This window comes from Cornus florida, unplaced genomic scaffold (genome assembly GCF_030987335.1).
Source record: "Cornus florida cultivar Cherokee Brave unplaced genomic scaffold, ASM3098733v1 CherokeeBrave_3.0.0_Hap2_Chr05, whole genome shotgun sequence".
Classification (NCBI taxonomy): Eukaryota; Viridiplantae; Streptophyta; class Magnoliopsida; order Cornales; family Cornaceae; genus Cornus; species Cornus florida.
Window position 1 is genome coordinate 52,166,237 of NW_026775575.1, and position 22,664 is coordinate 52,188,900.

General features: G+C 34.5%; 1 protein-coding gene across 2 annotated transcripts; it reads left to right on the forward strand.

Annotated features, from left to right (window-relative positions):
* The first annotated feature begins 19,257 nt into the window (after positions 1-19,257).
* LOC132306461 (endoplasmin homolog) lies at positions 19,258-22,071 on the forward strand. 2 transcript variants are annotated; one of them, XM_059803844.1, is made up of 5 exons: positions 19,258-19,627; positions 19,733-19,789; positions 20,534-20,687; positions 20,769-20,848; positions 21,794-22,071. In XM_059803844.1, the coding sequence occupies exons 3-5, from the start codon at positions 20,547-20,549 to the stop codon at positions 21,864-21,866; spliced, it is 294 nt and encodes a 97-aa protein (XP_059659827.1). In that variant the 5' UTR covers positions 19,258-19,627; positions 19,733-19,789; positions 20,534-20,546; the 3' UTR covers positions 21,867-22,071. The 2 variants fall into 2 exon arrangements, with proteins under 2 accessions (XP_059659827.1, XP_059659828.1); XM_059803845.1 differs by lacking the exons at positions 19,258-19,627; positions 19,733-19,789 and adding an exon at positions 19,811-20,018.
* The last annotated feature ends 593 nt before the right edge of the window (positions 22,072-22,664 follow it).

The following is a 22,664-nucleotide window of genomic DNA, read 5'->3' on the forward strand; positions in this document are numbered from 1 at the left end:
GAAATTAATCTAGCAAGTTCATGTGTGTGTGTAAAATCTAATCTAATCCATCTTCAGTTGAATTTCAAAAGATCATTGTCTAAACCTTATTGATCGAAAAGCATCAAGATAAAATTGTTTTGAGTAATTTTTCTAAGCAATGCGGCTTTTACTCTAAAGAGTAGTCAGCAATTCCCCAACTCAACTTATCTCTACTTTTAGCTTCAATTCACAGTTTAATGGGAGCTTTCGATCAAATCTCAATAGGTAGCCTTTTCTTTAGCAAAGTATTCAGCAACTTTCAAATTTTTTTTTTTTAAGCTGAATATTTTTCATTTTTTTTAAAGCTCCTTTTTTTTAGACAATAACCTTTATAACTTTTATGAATAACCCTAGTCAACAGATCAAAAGATTTTCAACCAAATTTGTCAGAGATGAACTACTGCACAAAAGTTTATGAACTTAAGAGATTCAAATCTAAAAATTCCCTAATCAATGCAAATCATCTTTCATTGTATAGATTACAGACCAAGAATCTATTTTTATACAAATTATCATGTGTCTCAATTTGCATTCGAAGATAGATTATAAATTTTTTAAAAGAATTTTCACATGCATATCAAGAAGATTATGATCAGAAATTCAAAACCCTAACCAAACCCTAACAAGTGATCCAATGGCAACAAAATTTTCTTTTAAGCATAAGCCATGATCACTAAATTCTATAGGACTCAGTTTGAAGGTGAAGTCCTTTTGGAATCTAGTTCCATGGACTCAACAGGCACAAAATTTATCAAACCAGCCTTTTTGATCTAAACAGTCTTTACTCTTACTTCCTGAAATTCTCTCTCATACTTTACCTCTTTCTTACGAAAATTTATAGCTTTAGAAAATTTAAGTGGCACAAAATTCTTTTTCTTTTTAGAAAACACCTTTTTCTTAGCTTGAATATTATGAGAATGAATTTTCGAAGACTTTTTCTTTTTCCTTTGAAAACATGAGTGATACTTATGTCCAGTCTTACCACAGAAAGTGCAATGCAACAGTTTAGGCACATGAGACATATCAGAATGCAATGAATCACACAAACATGGTTTAGGTATATCAATAGGTTTAACAAAAATTGTTTTACCTTGACCACTAGATGAACCTCTAACAAATCATATCCCAGTCCTATCATTTACATCCTTTCCCATGTTAATTATCTTATTCAAACTGTTTTTACTCATGTTGAACTCTTTCAGTTTATCTTGCTCAGATTTCAATTCAATTTCAAGATAATCATTTTTCAAAGCAAGACATTCCTTCAATGAGTTAGCAATGCTTACCTTATCCTCAAGAATGATAATCTATTTCTCAAGCTCAGTGATGACAGAATTACTTTCAAAAGCTTTCCTTTTGCCTTCATCAATCTGTTTCTTTAGATTTTCATTCTCTCCTTTTGCTTGGATAAGCTCCTTTGCTAGCTTGTTGAATGCCTGTTTTACTTGCATGGTTTTTTTTACTATCATTTTTAATCTTTCATTGTCCTTTTCAGCCTCTTCCACATGTTCATCATGAACTTCATTATCTGAAATATTAGAGTCAGATAAAGTAACGACATGAAGACCTCTTTCAAGAAAAGCGATATAAGAAAAATAATTAGTTTCATCCTGAGGAGAATCATTATCACTTAAAGTAGAATTTTCAGACATAGAAACTTTCATTGCTTTTTCTTTATTCATATCCTTTTGTTCTTTCCTAGGATTAGGACAAACATTGGATGTATGACCTTTGCCACCACAATTCCAGTAAATGAATTCAGTTTCTTTTGATTCTTCTACTTTCTTTTCATTAAACCTAAACTTTGACGTCTTGTCAAAATTATGAGGATTAGCCATGTTGTTATTCCTTCTCCTCTTTGCAAAATCTAATTGAATTTCCTTAACAAGAATGCAAAATCATCATCAGAGTTATCATCCACAGAATTCTTAACCAATGTAGATTTTAAAGCAAGATTCTTCTCCTTCTGATTTAAATCAAAGTTCTGTATCTCAAAAGTTTTCAATGAACCTACCATCTGATCAACTTTACAAGTAGTTAAATCCTAATGTTCAGTGATGGTTTCAACTCTAATCTGGAATCTTTTAGGTAAAGAACTTAAGATTTTCTCACAGATTTTCTTATCACTAACTTTTTTACCTAAATGACGTATTTCAGAAATTATTTCAAGAAGACTAGAATAAAAATCACAAAATGATTCATCTTCTTTCATCACGATGTTCCAAAGTTATGAGAAAACATCTGAATTTTGGATAACTTCACCCTAAAGTTCCTTCATAAGTAACTTACAAAATATCCCAAACTTCTTTAGTAGTTTTACAATAAAAAATTCTAGCATATTCAGATGGAACAATATAATTAATAATTGCATATAAAGTTTTGCCATTAGCATCATTACGCTCAGTTTCAACAGCAATAAAAGCAAAAGCATCTTTTAACTCTTTGATTATTTTACCATCTACAGTTGTATCTACTGTAGGTGGTGTATAACTAGATTCAACTATTGCCCAAGTTTTACCACCAGAATTTTGTAAATAGGCTCTCATATTTGATTTTCAAAAATTGTAATTATCTCCTTCAAATAAAGGACCACGTTGATTAGAACCGCCTTCTTTCAATGCATAAGACATGATTAAAAATCAATTTTTGAAATCAAAATAGAACTTTCAACAAGGATCAACTCAATGTGTAGAGGTTGGCTCTGATACTAATCTGTGATTTGTACGCAGTGAAAAATAATTAGAAAGTTTTGATTAATAAATTAATATCATGCAATCTAAAACAAAGCAAAGTAAAGTTAGAGATGGCACCAGGATTTTAAAGAAGAAACCCCAGTTGATAAAATACGTCAACTGTTTGCGTGAGAAAAACCTCGTGGACAATCCTCTAACTCACACCCTATTGTTCTACTAAACACCAACTGCTGACAATCCTCTGGCTTTGCAACTCTCTATCTAATAGTAAGTTGACCTCAGGCTTATGCTTAATATTTGTAGAAAAGTAGCAGGTAGATCATACAACACTCCTCAAATGCTCCAACCCTTTCAAAGTGTGATCATTTTTACTTCTATTGAACTTCTGGATTTGATATAGAAGTAGATCTGCTTTTGTCTGATCGATGTAGATGCAACTGTATGATCACGATCAGGATTCAAACAATACAACTCTAAACTAAGTGTTTATGTGTATATGTTTTAGAAAGATAAACAAAAAATTCTCTAAGAATTTCTGAGACAAAAATCTTCCTAAAGCTTCTCAAGAATAGCAAACTTATAATGCAAAAGCTGTTCATAAACCAATGTATACGACAAGTTTTATATAGAGTACAGAATGACCTAATCCTTCTGAAAAAATGAAAAATTTTGTACATAGGATTTGGTACACTTCTAAACCAATTAGGAAACAAATTAGGAAAAGGTAACTGAAAGTTGTATTCTGATCAGGACACCTTGAACCCGTTCAGAGGGGCTGAACCAGTTCAAGTTTGGCAGAAGAATTTTCGAAACCAAACTTGAAGCCTTGAACCAATTCAGAGAGGTTGAGCAGGTTCAAGTTGGCCAGAACTTGAAATATGGTTCTTTTAAGCTTGACAGACTGTATATGGTAAGTCTGAATGGAATACCAAGTGTAGAATTTCCTAACTTGTTTAGAATTCTTCCTAAAGTGTTGTTCTTACCTTTTTCTTCGAATGATCTTCAATTATGGTAACTTTGAACAACTTCCCAGTTCTGTAGTCACTGTCGAACTTGTTAACTTGCAGATCAAGTAACTTGAATTACAACTCGACTTGTACCTATTTTGTTTACGATAATTGCCAAAAATAAAATAATATCTCACAAAAACATCTCAAACAAATTGTCAAATTGAAAAACGGATACTGCCAAAGCGTTCAGAATGTCCAAAAACCCTGAGGTATCTTAAGAGTTTGGATTGTAATCTTACACCAAATGCCCAATCATTAAACCTTTAAAATAAGAGTAAAATATACAAAATTTGTCATAAGGTACAATCTAGAAGCAAGTTGATGTCACAATAAGATGTCAAAACCTCCTCGAAAACACAAATCAGACACGAATTGCCAACATGGCATTAGAATCTAAACGTGCTCGCATCTCAAAATGTGAGCATATTCGAGATAAATCTCCTATAAGTCCACAATTCGAGATGCATACATCCAAAGTTTGTGAGTAGCGTGGTACAGAAGCTGTTGGTGGATTAAGTTATGAATTTCTTTCTAAATGACCCAGAGGGGGTGAATTGATTAATGGGTAAAGTGCACTAAACCCCCCTGAACTATGACCCAAATTGCAACAAACCCCCTTGAATTAAATAAAACACCCTCGAACTATCATTTTGTTGCACTTAAGGCCAAATAGTCAGTCAGCCGTTAACAAATAAAGTAAATTACCATTTACCCCTTAAGTTGAAGATGCTATTTTGAGTTCAATCCAACTCAGCTGCTAATGTGGCAAGTACAATCTCAATATATGTCCAATAGAAAAGTGACAGCACATCAACCTTATCAACCTTGTTCCGATTTATTTGATTTCTAGTGCCAAACACTCCCTTCCTTCTTTATCTATTTCAATAATGTCTTTACAAATCTAAAATAGAAAATTTCAGGTAAGCAATTATTGAACAGATTCCCCATGCCGATCCTTATCACTAAGTTATCTCCATCACGCACCAAATCGATAAACCCAAATTCACTGTTCTATATCAAAACTCAGTACCCTTCAATTTTTTCCACATCTGCATCCTCCTCTATTTCTCTTCCATTTTATGTGTATATCAGTATATGTATTCATATTGTATATGTATTGCTTTTGCTTTTCATATTTATGTATGTCTCTGGACCATTTATGTGTTGGAAATAGTGGCCTAGTTACACACACAACTCTATACTATTTGGAAGAGAATAAAAATGGAGGAAGAACACTTTTTATTTCACTTGATTGAAAATGAGTACAATGCATGGGTTTTTATAGGCTTCAAAACATAAATGAAAATGAAAATTAACACCCCACTAACATATCATTTAGTAGGCAAAACTCCTACTAACCCACTAACATGACTATTTACTAGTTGTAACTCTCATTCCCCCCACTAACTCCAATAAAAAACTCACATAAATATAAAACACCAAATAAAAAAAAAACACCCATGACCTTCAAAGACATTTTAAAATAAAATAAAGTTTAATTTCTAACACCCCCCCTTAAACTTTATTTTTTTTCAACTCCAAGCAAACTCCTTAACTTGTGAAAATCTGCAAACTTAAGGGGCTTAGTGAAAATATCCGCAACTTGATCTTGTGACTTGATGAACTTGAGCTCCTCATCCTTCTTGGTTATACATTCTCTAATGAAATGAAATCTTGTATCAATATGCTTGCTTCGTTCATGAAACACCGGATTCTTAGCCAAAGCAATTGCTGATTTGTTGTCCACAAAAATCTCCATTGACTCTTCTTGTAGCATGTGTAATTCCTTCAACAAATTCCTCAACCAAATTGCTTGACAAACACATGAAGTGGCTGCAACATATTCTGTTTCACAAGTTGAGAGGGTGACAATGGGTTGCTTCTTTGAACACCATGTAAAAGCAACATTTCCCATGAAAAAACAATAGCCAGAAGTACTTTTTCTGTCATCCAAATCTCCGGCCTAATCACTATCAGAATAACCCACAAACTTGAAATCATTAGTAAATGAATAGAATAACCCAAAATTAAGGGTACCTCTGATGTAACGAAGAATCCTCTTAGCCGCCTTGAAATGAGTTATGGTGGGTCTTTCCATAAACCGACTAACAAGGCCAACCGCAAATAATATGTCCGGCCTTGTGCATGTTAAGTATCTCAAGCTTCCAACAAGACTTTTGAAAAATGTTGGATCCACCGTCTCTCCATCTTCATCTCTTGACAATTTAATTCCAACTTCCATGGGCGTGTTCACCAATTTACAATCTTCCATCTTGAATTTCTTGAGAATTTCCTTAGCATAGCCTTCTCAGTGAATGAAAATTCCATCCTTCATTTGCTTGACCTCAATGCCAAGATAATAAGCCATGATGCCAATATTTGTCATCTCGAACTCTCGAGCCATAACCTTCTTGAAATCTTCAAACATTTTTGGATTGCTACCTGTGAAGATTAAATCATCCACATACAAGCAAACAAAAAATACATCTCCATTCTCACTTACTTTGGAGTAAAGAGCATGTTCATATGGGCAATTTGAAAAATTATTGTCTTGAAAATATTTGTCAATTCACTTATTCCACACCCTTGGTGCTTGCTTCAAGCCATATAAAGCCTTCTTTAATTTCAAGACTCTGTTTTCTTGCCCCTTTACAACATAGCCCATGGGTTGTTGAACATACACTTCTTCTTCAAGAAACCCATTCAAGAAAGCCGATTTCACATCCATTTGGTGGATTCTCCAATTGTTCTGGGCTGCCAAAGAAATTAACAATCTAATTGTTTCCAAACGAGTTACGAGTGCAAGTACCTCATCATAGTCAATCTCAGGCTTTTGGTTGTACCCCTTGGCGACCAATCTTGCTTTATATTTTTCAACTTCACCATTTGCATTCTTCTTTGCTTTATACACCCATTTGACACCAATTGCCTTTTGCTCTTTTGGAAGTGTAGCAAGCTCCCATGTGTCATTCTTCTCTATGGATTTAATTTCTTCATCCATAGCATTTCTCCATTTTTTGTCTTGTGCCGCCTCTTCAAATCCTACGGGTTCACAATCCACAAAGAGACAAAAAAGTGTTAGATCACCTAACATTTCCATTACCTCATCTGTTTCGTCATATATGTCACGAAGACTCTTCATGCGAAGTGGTGGTGTGTTACTTGAACTTGATGATGATGGAGTTGATTGATCTTGAATTGATGGTGGTGGAGGTGATGTTGGTGGAGAAATGGGCTGCTCTATGCCTTCATTTTCTTGCTCCTCATCAGAAATTGGAAAAATATTTTAATTTTCATTTGGAGTGTTCCAATCCCATGTGGTTCCCTCTTCGAATTCAACATCTCTACTAATGACAATCTTCCCATTGTTTGGATTGTACAACTTGTAGCCTTTGGAATTTGCATCATAGCCAATGAACACCATTTTTTCACTTTTGTTGTCTAACTTGGTCCTCCTTTCATCCGGCACGTGCACATGGGCAATGCTCCCAAAAACCCGCAAATGAGAGACACTTGGCTTTCTTCCGCTCCATGTTTCTTGTGGTGTTTTGTTTTACACACTTCTAGTAGGAGACCGGTTGGACAAGTACACCGCACAATCAACCGCTTCAGCCTAAAATTCTTTAGGCATTTCCTTGCTTTTCAACATGCTTCGAGCCATATTGAGAATGGTTCTATTCTTCCTTTCTGCAACTCCATTTTGTTGGGGCGATCTCGGAACCGTTAAAGGATGGTGAATTCCATTTTTTTCACAAAATTTTTTGAAATTATTTGATGTGAATTCACCACCTCTATCGGATCGAAGAGCCTTTACATTATAGCCACTTTGTTTTTCAACAAGTGCTTTAAATTTCTTAAAAATTCCATACACCTCCGATTTTTGTTTAAGAAAATACACCCATGTTTTTTTGGCTAAAATCATCAATGAATAATAAAAAATAATTATTCTTACCAAATGATGATGGAGAAATTGGACCACAAACATCTGAATGGATAAGTTGTAGTGGCGCCGTAGCTCTTGTGGTAGCTTCTTTAGGAAAACTTTTCCTTAATTGCTTTCCAACGAGACATCCTTCACACAATTGATTTGGATTACTAATGAAAGGCAATCCCTTCACCATCTTCTTTTTGGCCAACAACTTTAATCCTCCAAAATTCAAGTGCCCAAGTCTCAAGTGCCAAAGCCAAGTTAAATCATTAAAACAAGCCTTCAAACATTTAGCCTCGTCGGCTTGAATATTTAGCAAAAACATCCGGTTCTTTGTCATTGGAAACTTGGCAATCAAATTACCCAATGGGTCTCTTATCGAAAGACTACAATCCTTCATGGAAATATTGTAGCCTTTTTCTAAGAGTTGTCCCAAACTCAAAATATTATTCTTCATATTAGGCACATAATAAACATTAGAGATAAATTGATGATGCCCATTCCTCAAACAAATCAATATTTTACCTTTCCCTCTTACCGAGATTTGTGTTAAGTCTCTAAATGTCACCTTACCATTTATTGATTCATCAATATCAACAAATTTCTCTTTGCTACCACACATATGGTTGCTTGCACTGGTGTCAAGATACCACACATCTTCTTCACTCCTTTCACCTTTGTATGCCAACAACAAAGTAGGCTCCACTTCTTCATCAACATAATTAGCCTTTTCTTCAACATCGTTAGCAACATTTCTACATTCCGAAGCATAATGACCATATTTTTGACAATTGTAACATTGAATTTGAGACTTATCATACCTCCTTCCATATGACCTTGAGTAATTTCTTCTACCACGACCTCTTAGTTATTGTGAGTCATGGACTTTTTCTTCATTGCTGGTTGTGTGTTGACTGCTTCTTTCTCCTCTTCCATGGCCTCTTCCTCTTCCTCAGTCACGTGCATTTCTACGTCCTCGGCCCCTTTGATTTCCTCCATGTTTTTCGTCTTTTTCGTTCAACGAAAACTTTGTTTGTAGCACTTGCTCCAAAGCTTCTTGTTTCTTCACCACCTTTTCTTCATGAGCTTGCAACGAACCTATGAGTTGATCAACAGTCATGGAATCTAAATCCTTTGACTCTTCAATGGCTATAACAATGTAGTTGAATTTGGAATCCAACGACCGAAGGATCTTTTCAACGACCCTTGTATCAGTCATGGTGGTTTCGCCATATCTTCTTAGTTGATTTACAATAGCCAGGACCCTCGAAAAATAATCTAAAATTGATTCAGATTCCTTCATATGCAATGCTTCAAATTCACCTCGTAACGTTTGGAGGCGAACCTTCTTCACTTTATCAACTCCTTGGAAGGAGTTTTGAAGAATCTCCCATAGTTGCTTTGCATTTTCTGCACTAGCAACTCTTTGTAGCATTCCATCATCCAAACATTGATGGATGGTCATCACCGCCTTTTGGTCCTTCTTTCTCATGGCTTGTAAAACCTCTTTTTCGGCTTGAGACAAAGTTGCCTCATCTTCTGGCTCATCATAACCTTTGGAAACAACTTCTCACACATCTTGTGCTCCCAAAATTGCCTTCATATGGATACACCAATTTTCATAGTTATCTTTGGTGAATCGAGGCATTTGAAATGGAACCAAATTGTTTGCCATTTCTTCTCTCTCTCACAAACTAGCTCTGATACCACTTTGTTGGAAATAGTTACACACATAACTCTATACTATTTGGAAGAGAATAAAAATGGAGGAAGAACACTTTTTATTTCACTTGATTGAAAATGAGTACAATGCATGGGTTTATATAGGCTTCAAAACATAAATGAAATTGAAAATTAACACCCCACTGACATAATTTTTAGTAGGCAAAACTCCCACTAACCCACTAACATGACCATTTACTAGTTGTAACTCTCATGCCCCCTACTAACTCCAATAAAAAACTCACATAAATATAAAACACCAAATAAAAAAAATACCCATGACCTTCAAAGACATTTTAAAATAAAATAAAGTTTAATTTCTAACATTATGGTCTTTTCCTCTTTAATTGAACCAACCTGCAGGTCTTCCATCCCTTCCCAGATCAAACTAGAACCACAAACCCACTTCTTTGTCTCACATTACAAGCCTTCCCTTGCAATGCCTCAATTGCCATTGGCGGATCTTGTTGTTGCGGTACTAGAACCAAGACCATGATTTTTTCGGTAAACTCAATTGCTGACATGTTGTATAGTCTCCATCTTAGCTCCGACAAGTCCCTATTTTTTTAGATGTTTATTTTGGGTTTGAATCTCCCCGAATTTCATCAAAACAGAAGAAAAACCAGATTTCAAATCTTGAGTTCCAAGAAAATATGGAGATATAAAGCAAACCCATCTCTCCTTAAAAATAAATTTCAAAGAAAATTTGAAGATTGAAACCAATGGGGTTTTCAATTGCCCATGGTTTGTTGACCATGAAAAGCTGCAGCTGGAGTAGAGGGTTTTCAATTTGGTGCATTCCCACAAATTGAAACATTGTGGCTATATGTCAGTAAATTGGTTTACAAGTGAGCAACTGAGCATTATATATGGGTTTTGTAAGAAACTAATTATGTTTGGTCTTGGGTTGTGATTCCGTGTTGCTATAGATGATTTGAATATGGTTTGAGTACTTGGGTTTTCAATTGCTGATATACATGTGTGTGTGTGTGTATATATATATATATATATATTTGTGCTCTTAAAGGGTCAATTTTGTCTTTTTAAAATTTTTGCCTCATCACGTGATAAACATGCCTTAATTTATGTTAGATTTCTAACGGTGGCTTAACCTTTGCAACAAACTTAATAGTTTAGGGGGTTAAGTGTAATAAAGTTCAGGGGGGTTAAGTGCACTTTACCCTTGATTATTTACCCACAATTATAATTAATTAAACAACCACAACCACAAAAATAAGTACTGTAAAGTAAAACAAGTAAAGTTTGAGATATGCACCATATTTTTAGTGAGGAAAACCAATTGAAAAACCCTTGAGAACTTACATGCTGTCCCGAGCGAAATGATGCATGCATTATGTATGAAGCAAAGAACAATGGACTTCAACTCAAGGTCACATCTATTCACTCTACCAAGAACCAATTTGTTGAACCAATTCGTTGAACGCCTCTGGCCTTGAGACTCCCCCGTCCAATAACTCTCGACTTTAGGCTTACTTCTTTGATCCCGGTAGAAGGGTTGTTGGTAGATGAATAACACTCCGTGAATTCTTTGAAGTGTGATCGAAACACACCTCTCTTCTTCAAATATAAATTTATGTGAAGGAAAATAAAATCGTGCATCTCAGAAACTTTAATTATGCTCCAGTTCCGATTAGATAGAGAATAACATCCTAATGCACTCTTGTGTTTATGTGTGTGCTGTCAAAAATAAAATTAGAAAAATCAAGTTTGATTTACTTAAATAAAAATATCTCTCAAAGAATTCTCTCAATTAGAAAAATATAAATTTTGAAGCCCCAAATTATTTTGAAGAGATAGAGAGAGAAAGAGAGAGAGAGAAAGTTTATATAGAGTTTTAGGAGACCTAAATCTACTTGAAAAATAAGTTTAATTCGTGGAAAAATAATCCCATAAAATCTTATCAAAAAAGAAACCAAGTCATACCAAAATATGATATCAGGAAAGTGCAACCTATTGGGCTTAAAGTGTAACTTCATGTACTTTTCTAGATTTCAAAAAGTGCAACCTGTTTGACTTAAAGTACAACAGGTTGTACTTTTTCAGACTTCGAATTTTTCAATAAAAAATATTTTTCCTAAGTCCTAATAAAATTTCAGACATACATTTTCTAAATGATGCTCTCATCGGATCGAAGTATGCTTGCACATTGCAACACTTGCAATTCCACTTCCGACATCGAGAATAAAAAAAAAAAAAAAAATATATATATATATATATATATATATATATATATATAATTCAGTTGGACACGTTTTGACACTGAAATTTGTCAATTACAAAATTCATATCTTACAAAATAAACATAGAATAAAATAAACCATATGAAGCTAGTAGGATCCTGAATGAAAATCTTTTGATGCAATTTCTGCCGAAGGGACCCGCAGTCCCTACAGCGCCAAACCCGCCCACCCACAGCCTGGGCAGCACTAGTAGCACCGTTAGCCAGAAAGGCTTTGAGGGTCATGCTATACCTCCTCCTCCATACCCACAGTTCATGGTTCCATTTAGGGCGGCTATATAGTAGTAGTGAATAAAGTAATTAATCCTGCAAGCTGCCATTAATAACAATCTCACAGAACCTCATAAGCAAAATAGCTACTGAATAAGATAGGAACAAACCAAATTGTATTCCTTTTGTTCTTTATATGTAGTTGGGGTAGTTTTTATTTGTTGTCTGAAAATAAGAGAGTACGCTATTATTGTGTCTTGTTGCATACTGATCATGATTGAAAAATATTCGAATAAAAAGAAGTGAATTGTAATTATGTTTTCCGTTGTTATTAAATCACATGCAATACTATAACCATACATTCCCCTTTTGGATTGGACTTAATTTATTGGATGTAGCTATTTTGTCCAAGCAATATGCAAGACTGTGAAATTAGAAAATAGTTATAAACACCCCTTTTTGCCCGTCTCTAATTTGAGGGGCAATCCCAATATTTTTTACATCATCAATTCTATAAAATTCGATTGTTCAATTAGAAAATGGACTTCACTGTCATATCTGGAACATCTCAAAACCCAAGCAAGGATACACTTATGTTCGCGATACGACTTCTAGCATCCTATCATCAAATTTCAAATCGGGTAAAATTGAAATTTCATGCCAAAACTTCTCAAACAAATTGTCAAATTGAAAAACGGATGCTGCCAAAGCGTTCAGAATGTCTAAAAACCCAGAGGTATCTTAAGAGTTTGGATCGTAATCTTACACCAAATGCCCAATCATTAAACCTTTAAATTAGGGGTAAAATGTACAAAATTTGTCATATGGAACAGTCTAGAAGCAAGTTGATGTCATAAAGCTAATGTCACAATAAGATGTCATACACTTCTCGAAAACACAAATCAGACACGAATTACCAAGATGGCATTAGAATCCGAACGTTCTCGCATCTCAAATATGAGCACTTTTGAGATAAATCTCCTATAAGTCCACATTTTGAGATGCATACATCCAAAGTTTATGAGTAACGCTGTGCGGAACCTGTTAGTTGATTAAGTGGAAAATAATCTCTAAATAACCTAGAGCGAGTAAATAGGTCAACTTGCCTAATTTTTGTGATTGATTAATTTACCAACAATTATAAATAATTAAACATCCACAACCACAAAAATAAGTATTGTGAAGTAAAACAAGTAAAGTAAAGTTTGAGAGATGATACCATAATTTTTAGCGATGAAAACCAATTGGAAAAACCTTGAGAACTTTCACGCTATCCCAGGCGAAATGATCCATGCACTGCGTATAAAACAAAAAATAATAGACTTCAACTCAGGGTCACACCCCTTCACTCTACCAAGAACCAATTTATTGAATGCCTCTAGCTTTGCAACTCCCTCATCCAACAACTCTCGACTTCAGCCTTACTCCTTTTATATCTGCAGAAGGGTCGTTGTAGATGAACAACACTCCGCGAATGCTTTGACTTCAAAGTGTGATCAAAACACACCTCTCTTCTTCCAATCTGAATTTATGTGAAGGCAAATAAAATCATGCTTCTCGGAATCTCTGAATCTTCAAGTATGCTCCAGTTCCGATTAGATAGAGAATAACTCCCTAAAGCACTCTAGTGTTTATTTGTGTGCTGTCAAAAATAAAATCAGAAAAATCAAGTTTGATTTTCTACAATTAAAATATCTCTCAAAGAATTTTCTCAAGTAGAAAAATATAAATTTTGAAGCCCCAAATATTTTTGAAGAGAGAGAGTGTGTGTTTATATAGAGTTTTAGGAGACCTAAATTTACTTGGAAAATAAGTTTAATTCGTGAAAAAACAATCCCATAAAATCGTATCAAAAAAGAAACCAAGTTATACCAAAATATGATATCAGGAAAGTGCAACCTATTCGACATAAAGTGCAACCTATTGTACTTTTCTAGATTTCAAAAAGTGAACCCGTTTGACTTAAAGTACAACTTGTTGTAGTTGTACTTTTACAGACTTCGAATTTTACAATAAAACATGCTTTTCCTAAGTCCTAACAAAATTTGAAATATAAAGTGTCCTTACTCAACATATGTTTTATAAATGATGTTCTCATCGGATCGAAGTATGCTCGCACATTGCAACATTTGTAGTTTCGCTTCTGATATCGAGACTAAAAGTAAGAAATATATATAACTCGATTGGATACGTTTTGACACCGAAATTTGTCAATTACAAAATTCATATCTCATAAAATAAACCTAGAATAAAATAAAAATAAATGAATTTAAGTTAGTCAAATCTGTTAGTCGCATCTCCAAGTGCAACTAAGCCCAAAATATTCTAAAATTTTGCATTGCTGAGTCCTCAAGTTTACGAACTCTAGCAATAAATAGAGATCCCATTCCTTATTTAATAATCTACAAAATTCAACACACCCACACTCTCCAAAATCTCTTTAATCTCTTAATCTCTCTCCCACTATCCTAGTTTGGAGGAGCAATTGTATAAATCATAGAGGGGAATGAGATTAAAACCTAAATCCAACGAGTCACCCTAATGGAAACCCTCTTTAGTTGATTGAATATGCCAAAATCTAGATGTAAAAAGACAACTAAAATTTTGATTGACTCACCAGTAGCACTCAGAGGATATAAATCTCCAACAATTGTCTATGATGACACAATACTGCTTAATTGCATTATGGTTCAGGATAAGCAATGTTTTAGTGATTCCTAGGACTTATAAATTCAAGTGTAATATGGCAAGATACTCTTAATGTGATGACCGTGTCATCTTTTTCCCTTTTTTCTAGTTTATTTTGATTGTATTATTTTTTTTTGTCTTCTGGTCATGTGGGCCCAAGATTGGGTCAAGTGTTCGGAGATAGTTCTCGACACTACATTCATTTATCCTTGCACATTTTTCCCTCATGTGGACCCGAGACCGGGTCAAGTATTCAATTGGGTCATGTGTTGAAGTGGGATTGGAGGCATGTGGAGGGTGTGGATGGTTGTGTGTGAGAGAAGTAATGCTAGAGTAGGATTTTATGATATATATCATTGTTTTATATTCTTTTTCTCCTAATCTTTTTCTTCCTCACTTTATCTCACAAACTCCATTGAAACTCCCCCTTCCTTCTTCATTTTCTTTTCTTCTTTTGGGCTAGCTATAGAAGGGAAAAAGCTTGGGAACTCAAAGGCCATCAAAACCCTTTCCTTGGTTTTGCTATTGTGACATTTTCTTCTTGGATTCCTAGGGTTGCTTTCCCTAACGAGGTAGGGGGTGTAGTATAATTTTAATCTTGGCTTTTCATTGTGTTTTGGAGAGTTTCATATGCTTTGCTTGTGTTGGGTGAGTTGTGAAGGGTTTTACTTCTTTTTTTTTCACTTAACCTAGGCTCACATAATGTTCTAAAGCATGAGTATTTATAATCTTGTGATTAAGTTGTTCATGTAGTGAAGTTATATGATTTAATTTGACTTCATTGACAATTGAGAATAGTTGTTTTTATTTTTATTTTTTATATATAACTCTCATGTATATGAATTGTTATACATTATGAATTCAATCTTTGGGTGAGTTGTGTGGAAATGGTGTGTTAATTAAAGAGTTCTATATTGATGATTTTATGTATTAGGATGCTAAGTTATTTTGATGATTATGTTGATAGCATAATGAAAGTCTTGTTGCTTGGACATTGACAATCTCAATGCATTCCATCTTATCAAGGGCGGATCTAGAAATTGTCAATGGGGTGGGCTAAAATTAAATATAAATTTAATAACATAATTTCTTAAGCAAATTTTTTTATTAGGGCTTGTTTGGCTTGGGCATTTATTTTAGTATTGTGGCTTAACTGACTTGGGCTTGTTTGGGTGGGCTAATACTAATCAAAAATTTTATTTTTTTGGCTGGGTTAAAAGTACCCATAGTAATAAATTTTTTTTTTTTTTTTTTAGGTGGGCTAGAGCCCAGCCCAGCCCTCCCCTTGATACGCCATTGCATCTTATCTATATTCATTCCATGACTTAATGTTAAGGACCTTAGGGCATGGTTTATGTGAATTGCAATCTTGGTGCATGTGCTTGTAGAGTACATTATTTGACTTGAAGTGTATATGATACATTGGGATATTCTTGTTGATTTTGGGTGATACTTGGGACAATTTTTACTTTCAGAATGCTAGAGCTTGGCACTAGCGGGCAAAACTAGGGTTTCCCCAACTTTATAATGGCCATTAGGTTTGTCGCCTATGGTTTAGTAGACCGATAACGACTATTTTACCGGTTCATGCAGCAGGTATGACTGGGGGTGTGTATGCATCCAAGTTATCCCTATTATGTGATTTTGTATTTGGTTTCCAAGTTGACATTTTAATGTGGTTGTAGCTTAGATTACTTTGTTATTGTGGTATACCTATTGCATTATATATATACATACCTGAGTTGGTTTCTCATTTCATGATTCTAATACTAATTCTAGGATGATTCCTTAGACCTACCATTGAATTAGACGAGTAGGCATGTACCACACTTGTATATCTTGTGTTATTCTTGCAAGGCCAATGAACCCTTGGTTGTCTTTATAATGCACTTTCCTACGGAGTAATGTCAATTACTCACTCCCGTTGATTAAATGTTTTTTTTTTTATTACAAAAAATGTGCTTTACTTTGATCGTACCTCCCTCTTAGTGGATGTACCTTGTGTTCTTTTGAAACTTCCTTTGGATAAACTTATATCTAATGTGCTTGATATGTTTTGATGTAACCTAGTAGACATGTTGTAATTGGGATATGTTATACCCCTTTTGAAGGGAGGAAATGAACCGAGAACTAATTGACATCCTTTGAGAGTTCACGAGTCATTTCCAATTTAGTAGTCTCTTTTAAATATAATGCAAATGTTGTAATGAGACCAAAGACCATTTTACTTTAGTGTATTTTTTTGGTTCCTTTAATGCCTTTTCATGTATTGTCATTTCATTCTTGCTTCATTTTGAATTGGGATAGGCTTTAGAGGTCCTAATGACCATTTTTTAATCAAAAAGGGAAGTTTCACAAAAATTAGATTTTGGCTTGGGCTCGGGTACTGTTCACCAGTGCCCAAACTTTCTTAGCTAAGCGCTTGCATGACACTTCCGAGCCCTCAGAGCATGTCAAGCCCCTTGCGCACGCGTGGGAGCACCTAGACACTGTGTGAGTGCTCGCACAATGCCTCTGAGTGCTCCCGGGTCCCTTCATATGCACACCTTGTTGAATTCTCTGAAAGAACTCATGAATAACAGGAGTGTTCAGGCCAAAATGAACATAACCGTGAGAACCAACTCTATGCAAAAAGAGACTATGTGTTAGCTATCATCTTAGTTTACACAAACGGCTAATAAATTCAAGACATCATGTTTACTGGTTAGTCGGTATATCCGATAATTATGTACTAGAGAAGATTCAAGGCCAAAAGTTATCTATCCCGATATAGTAACTTTTAAAAAATGTTCTCTCTACAATGTCTATTAAGTTGTTTGCGTTTGAAGCCAATTCCCTTTCATGGTGGGGATTGTAAGAAACTAGTATTTTCAACACAAATTTGGATAAAAATAAAAGTGGGTCTCACTATTATTTTGAGGTGGGTTGATGATAGTGGAATGCACGCCTCTTCGAGAATAAACAATTGTAGTATATTTACTTGTTCAATACTGTTTCCGGATAAATAAGAAATTGAGTCGAAAGTAAGGTGTTTGATAAAACATTTAAAAAGGTGAAATTGGGGTATTGAAAGCTTATTCCACGTTGGATTCTTAAGGAAAACTTGGTGTATTTATATATAGAAAGGTGTAAATGAAATGTTACAACTAATTAAGTGGTGTAGTGGGTAAGAACCCTCGTCCATGTTGTGCTTGACCCATCCAAAAGAAGCACACGCGCACACACCACCTGCCTATCTTGGTCCGGTGTTGGGTTTGGGATTGGGCTAGAAAAGAATTAATTATTATTATTTTTTGGTTTGAGATTGGGCCTTAGGGTGCGTTCGGGCTAACCAGAAGCTTCAAAAATCCAAATTAATTCAGTTGACCATAGGCTAAGCCCAATTCGTTGATGGTTAGGGGGTGATTATTCGATTATTACTCGAATAAGAACTTGGGTCAGTAGTTGGGCCAAACCATCACAACCAGTAATGGTTCGGACACTCAATGCTTGTTCGGGTCACACCGCGTGAACAGCCACCTCTGGTCAATAAATACCAAGGCTTCCATATGCAAATTCAATATTTAGAATCCAGATTTCCTCTCCTCTCCCCTTCAAGCCTAACCCAAACCGTGGTCAAGTGAGTCTAACCCAAGTGTTCGTCGTCAAGTAGTTCGAGTCTAATCCTATGGGTTCTAAGGTTTAGTCTAAAGCAGTTCCATCGGTGTTTAGTGTTACTACCAGCCTATATTCGTTGTTCCCATCATTATGTAGTACTGCTATTGTGAAATGTGTAGTGTTGCTACTGGTGAAATGAAACTATTATATTCTAGAAGACAAACACTAGTGAAGATTGTTCAACACCTAAGGAATGAATCTAGATGAATTTCTTCTTAAAGACAAAGTATCAAATACTAACATCGGTCCATTAATAACAATTTTTTAAAATTTTATTTATTTATTTCTTATTAAGTGTCTCTATATGTGTTATTTTAATATACTAGCATACTCAAATGTAACATTCTTGGATATATACATATATAGCATGTTATAAAATTATTTTAAGTAACATAAATGACATGAAATTTTCCACAATAAAAATACAAAAACTTCAAAGACGGCCACCAAAGGGCAAACACTAATAAAGCAGCTCACAAAATCGATTTGCAAGTTGCAGAACCAAAACTAACATAGCTGGAACCAGAAAATAATACAGGAATTTATTAAAAAAGTGCAAATAGTATTCATAAAAGGACATTTTAATTACTAGCTGTTGTCCAAAATCATTAAATTTTACACTAAAAGAAAAACAATTTTTTATCACACCCTTTTTACCACGGTTTTAAAATAACCGTGGTAGAAGACACTTTCTACCATGGTTTTAAAATAACCATGGTAGAAAATATATATTTTACCTCGGTTATTTTAAAACCGTGGTAGATGATCATTTCTACCGAGGTTAAGGAAAAATCGTGAGAGTAATTGTATTTTCTTACCATGGTTATAAAAGAACCGTGGTAGAAAGTGAATTTATTTCATCACGGAATAATCATGGTAGAAAGTGAATTAAGAAAGTGAAATAATATGACTCAGATTTAGGCCTGCTCTTTTTACCATGGTTAATGAAAAACCATGGTAATAAGTTATTCTACCACGATTTAAGGCAACGTGGTAGAAAGTGAATTTGGTTTAAGGGCTGTACGCGGGTCATATTCCCGCTACTTTCCTAAAATTATAGGGCAAATCATTTTAAACCACACACATACGCCTCCATCTTTATTCTCGTTCTCAACTCTGAACTTGCCCTCTCTCTGTCTCTGCGACTGCAAACTACAAAATCTACAAGAATCAGATCAGCCTCCCAAATCGCCTCCATCTCTATTCTCGTTCTCAACTCTGAACTTGCCCTCTCTCTGTCTCTGTAACTGCAAACTACAAAATCTACTAGAATCAGAGCCCATATTCACATATCATTTCAGATTGTTCAAAATAGCAAAACCCATATCCTTTAGTTTCCATCGCCCGCTGTTCTAGTTCGGGTTCGCCGTTCGCAAGCTTCAGCCGCTGGCCTTCTGTCTCTTAACTCTCAAGCCCCTTTCTCTGCAACTGCTAACTTGTATGTATGGGTTTTATTTTACTTTTTTTTTTTCCTAAATTAATTAATCAAGGTCTGTAATTCTTGTTTTGCAAACTAAATCATATTTAGTGAAATTTTTTGCAGGATTTGAAAGACTAATTGGTAAATTTGGGTTGAAACAAGCTGAAGGCCCTTATATAGGTAAGTCATTTCTTCAATTATTCAATATAAATATTTTTAGGGCAAATCATTTCAGCCTCCCCAATCACCTCCATCTCTATTCTCGTTCTCGACTCTGAACTTGCCCTCTTTCTCTCTCTCTCTGCAACTGCAAACTACAAAATCTACAAGAATCAGAAGTTCGAAACCATATAATCGCTGGCTCTCTGTCTCTCAACTCTCAAGCCCCTCTCTCTGCAACTGCTAACTTGTATGTATGGGTTTTGTTTTAAATATTTTTTTTTTTTCAATTAATCAAGGTCTGTAATTCTTGTTTTGCAAACTAAATCCTATTTAGTGAAATTTTTTATGAACTTTTTTATTTTTTTATGAATTTTAGTTATAAATATTTGTGAAGATAATGACTGAATTTGTGGAATTCTGAAATTTTAGTACTGGGTAGGGGTCAATTTGATACTGCATACTTGTATCAGAATTGGGTTTTTGGTACTGGGTAGTTTCACAGTTGTAATTTATTTTTTCTTTAGTTTGTCTACTGTTCTTGTGAACTAGCTAATTATTGAGTTATTTGATTTTATTTCTGAATTGAAACTTGTATGATTATATGGTTTGATTTGATATGGTGACTATAGCTTCAGCCCCTTTCAATCGTGGGTATAAATTCTTAATACATTTCACAATAAAAGTTTCCTTCATACTGTGTGTGTGTGTTTTTGGTTAGCATTCTTTGGGTATTCTAAAAGGAAGTTCAATTTTATGCTTCAGGGAAGTGGAGTCGATGTCAAAGAGATCACTCCGCAGTAATGCCGAGAAATTTGAGTTTCAGGCTGAGGTGTCTCGGCTCATGGACATCATTATCAACTCTCTTTACAACAACAAAGATATTTTCGTGAGGGAGTTTATCTCCAATGCTTTTGATGTGAGCATATTTTACTTGTAAATTTTTTGGGATTGTCAAATTTTTTTGATGATTATTTATGAGATATAATTTCAATTTCAGGCGCTGGACAAGATTAGGTTCCTTGCACTCACTGACAAGGAAGTTTTGGGTGAAGGTTATAATACTAAGCTTGAGATCAGGTTAGTAAGGGATGGTTTTAGTATTGTACTTGTAGTCTGACATTTGGTGGTGCCTTTGCTTTGTCTGATTCATTGATGAATTCTTGGCACTCGTTTTGCTTAAAGTTATCCTGGCACGCGTGAGAGAACTTGGATATTATATTCAAATTAGGTGTGGGAAAACTTAAAAAAGGCCGGTAGTCCACCATGTGTCTTACAATCCATCTGCCTCTCTTTCCCTTTACCACCCATGAAGAAAAAAATTAATTGGTGCATTAATATGGGGAAGGATTTCATCTGTTAGACAATGGAAAGCAATTCTTCCCTGAATATATTTTTTTCCTAGTATGGACAGTTGTATTGGTCTATGATTTTGTTTAGGTTGGTTTGGTTATGTATAGAAGAATTTATAGTTGATCAACTAGCTGTGGGGTGCGGACATAGAGGTGAGTCAGGTGACCTCAAAGAGATACATTATACCATGAGTGAGAAGAAAATCAAAGGATAGATTTTTGCTGCCCTATGCAAACAGAGGCAGCAGATCAAATATTATATGATTATTTTTCACGACGACATCTTTGATACGTAATTTGTTGCAATTGAATTCTTGAGTTGCCATTTTTTAGTAGCAGAAATATGGTCCTGATTTCTGCTACTGAACTTAAGTATCTCATTTTTTGGCAGTAGTTTCACTGATATAGTGAATTATACTTTATGTGCGTGATTTATATATATGCTTGCTTCTATTATGAAAATGTTAAGGATTGAAGAATCTTATACCCCTTTATTCTCTGGATGGATTTCCTCAAGATTTATTGTTTCCACTTGTGTTTGCTTTATTATAATATGAAGAGTAGATCTTTCAATGTACCTTTATTATAATGCTTGCTTTGCTTGGTTTAATTTTGGCAACTTTAAAACTTGCTTTACATTAAATTTCTTACTTCAACTATTACATCTTTGTAGGTCAAAGCTAGGATTGCGGGTTGCCGTTGCCGTTACTTTTTTTGTTGCGGCTATATTTTTTTTTGGCTCGTGAAGAAGTTGCAAGAAGATATGAAGAATTTTTGTTTTATTTTGGTTAAGTAAATATATAAGGTGTGGATAATGTACTTATTTGAAATTTGTATATGGCTAATTTTTGTATAAAACAATGATTTGAAATTAGTTATATATATATATATATATATATATATATATATATATATATGATGTTATTGGTCAGTTGTAAATTATTTTGGTTACGATGCTATTTTTTATTTATTTAAGGTTTGCTTATGGGGTCATTGCAAGGCTAGTAGTTAAAAAAAAAAAAAAGGTTTCAAATGGGCTACACTATTTTTTTTTTTTTTAAATTATGTAACACTTTCTACCACAGTTATGCACCGTGGTAGAAACTCTATTACTTTCAAAGAAAATAAACTTTCTACCACGGTGCATAACAGTGGTAGAAAGAAAGACTTCCTACCACGGTCCGGAACTGTGGTAGAAAATAAACTTTCGATCACGGTGCAAAACCGTGGTAGAAAGTCTCTACTTTACTACTTTTTACCACTGCTGTTTCCACCATGGTTCAAAACCGTGGTAGAAAGTCTTTTCTATCGTGGTAAAAAGTTATTTTTCTTGTAGAAAAGTGTTAAAATTTTAATCCATTCTTGTGCTTATGATCACCACAAAGAAGACATCTGACGGGTAAAAAGAGTAACAAAAAAAAAAAAAAAAAAAAAAAAAAAAAAAATTGAAGAGGAAATCAAAGGGTTGCTGATTTATTAGTATGATTTCAAACTAATCAGATGTTCCTCTTTTACGTACCCAAATTATTACATGGTGGTGTCAT

What these genes read in the sequence shown, in the direction of transcription:
- LOC132306461 (XM_059803844.1), top strand. Translation starts at nt 20,547, where the DNA reads ATGTCAAAGAGATCACTCCGCAGTAATGCCGAGAAATTTGAGTTTCAG. An exon ending in TTATCTCCAATGCTTTTGAT is followed by an intron (nt 20,688 to 20,768) that starts GTGAGCATATTT and finishes TTTCAATTTCAG; the next exon opens with GCGCTGGACAAGATTAGGTT. An exon ending in AATACTAAGCTTGAGATCAG is followed by an intron (nt 20,849 to 21,793) that starts GTTAGTAAGGGA and finishes ACATCTTTGTAG; the next exon opens with GTCAAAGCTAGGATTGCGGG.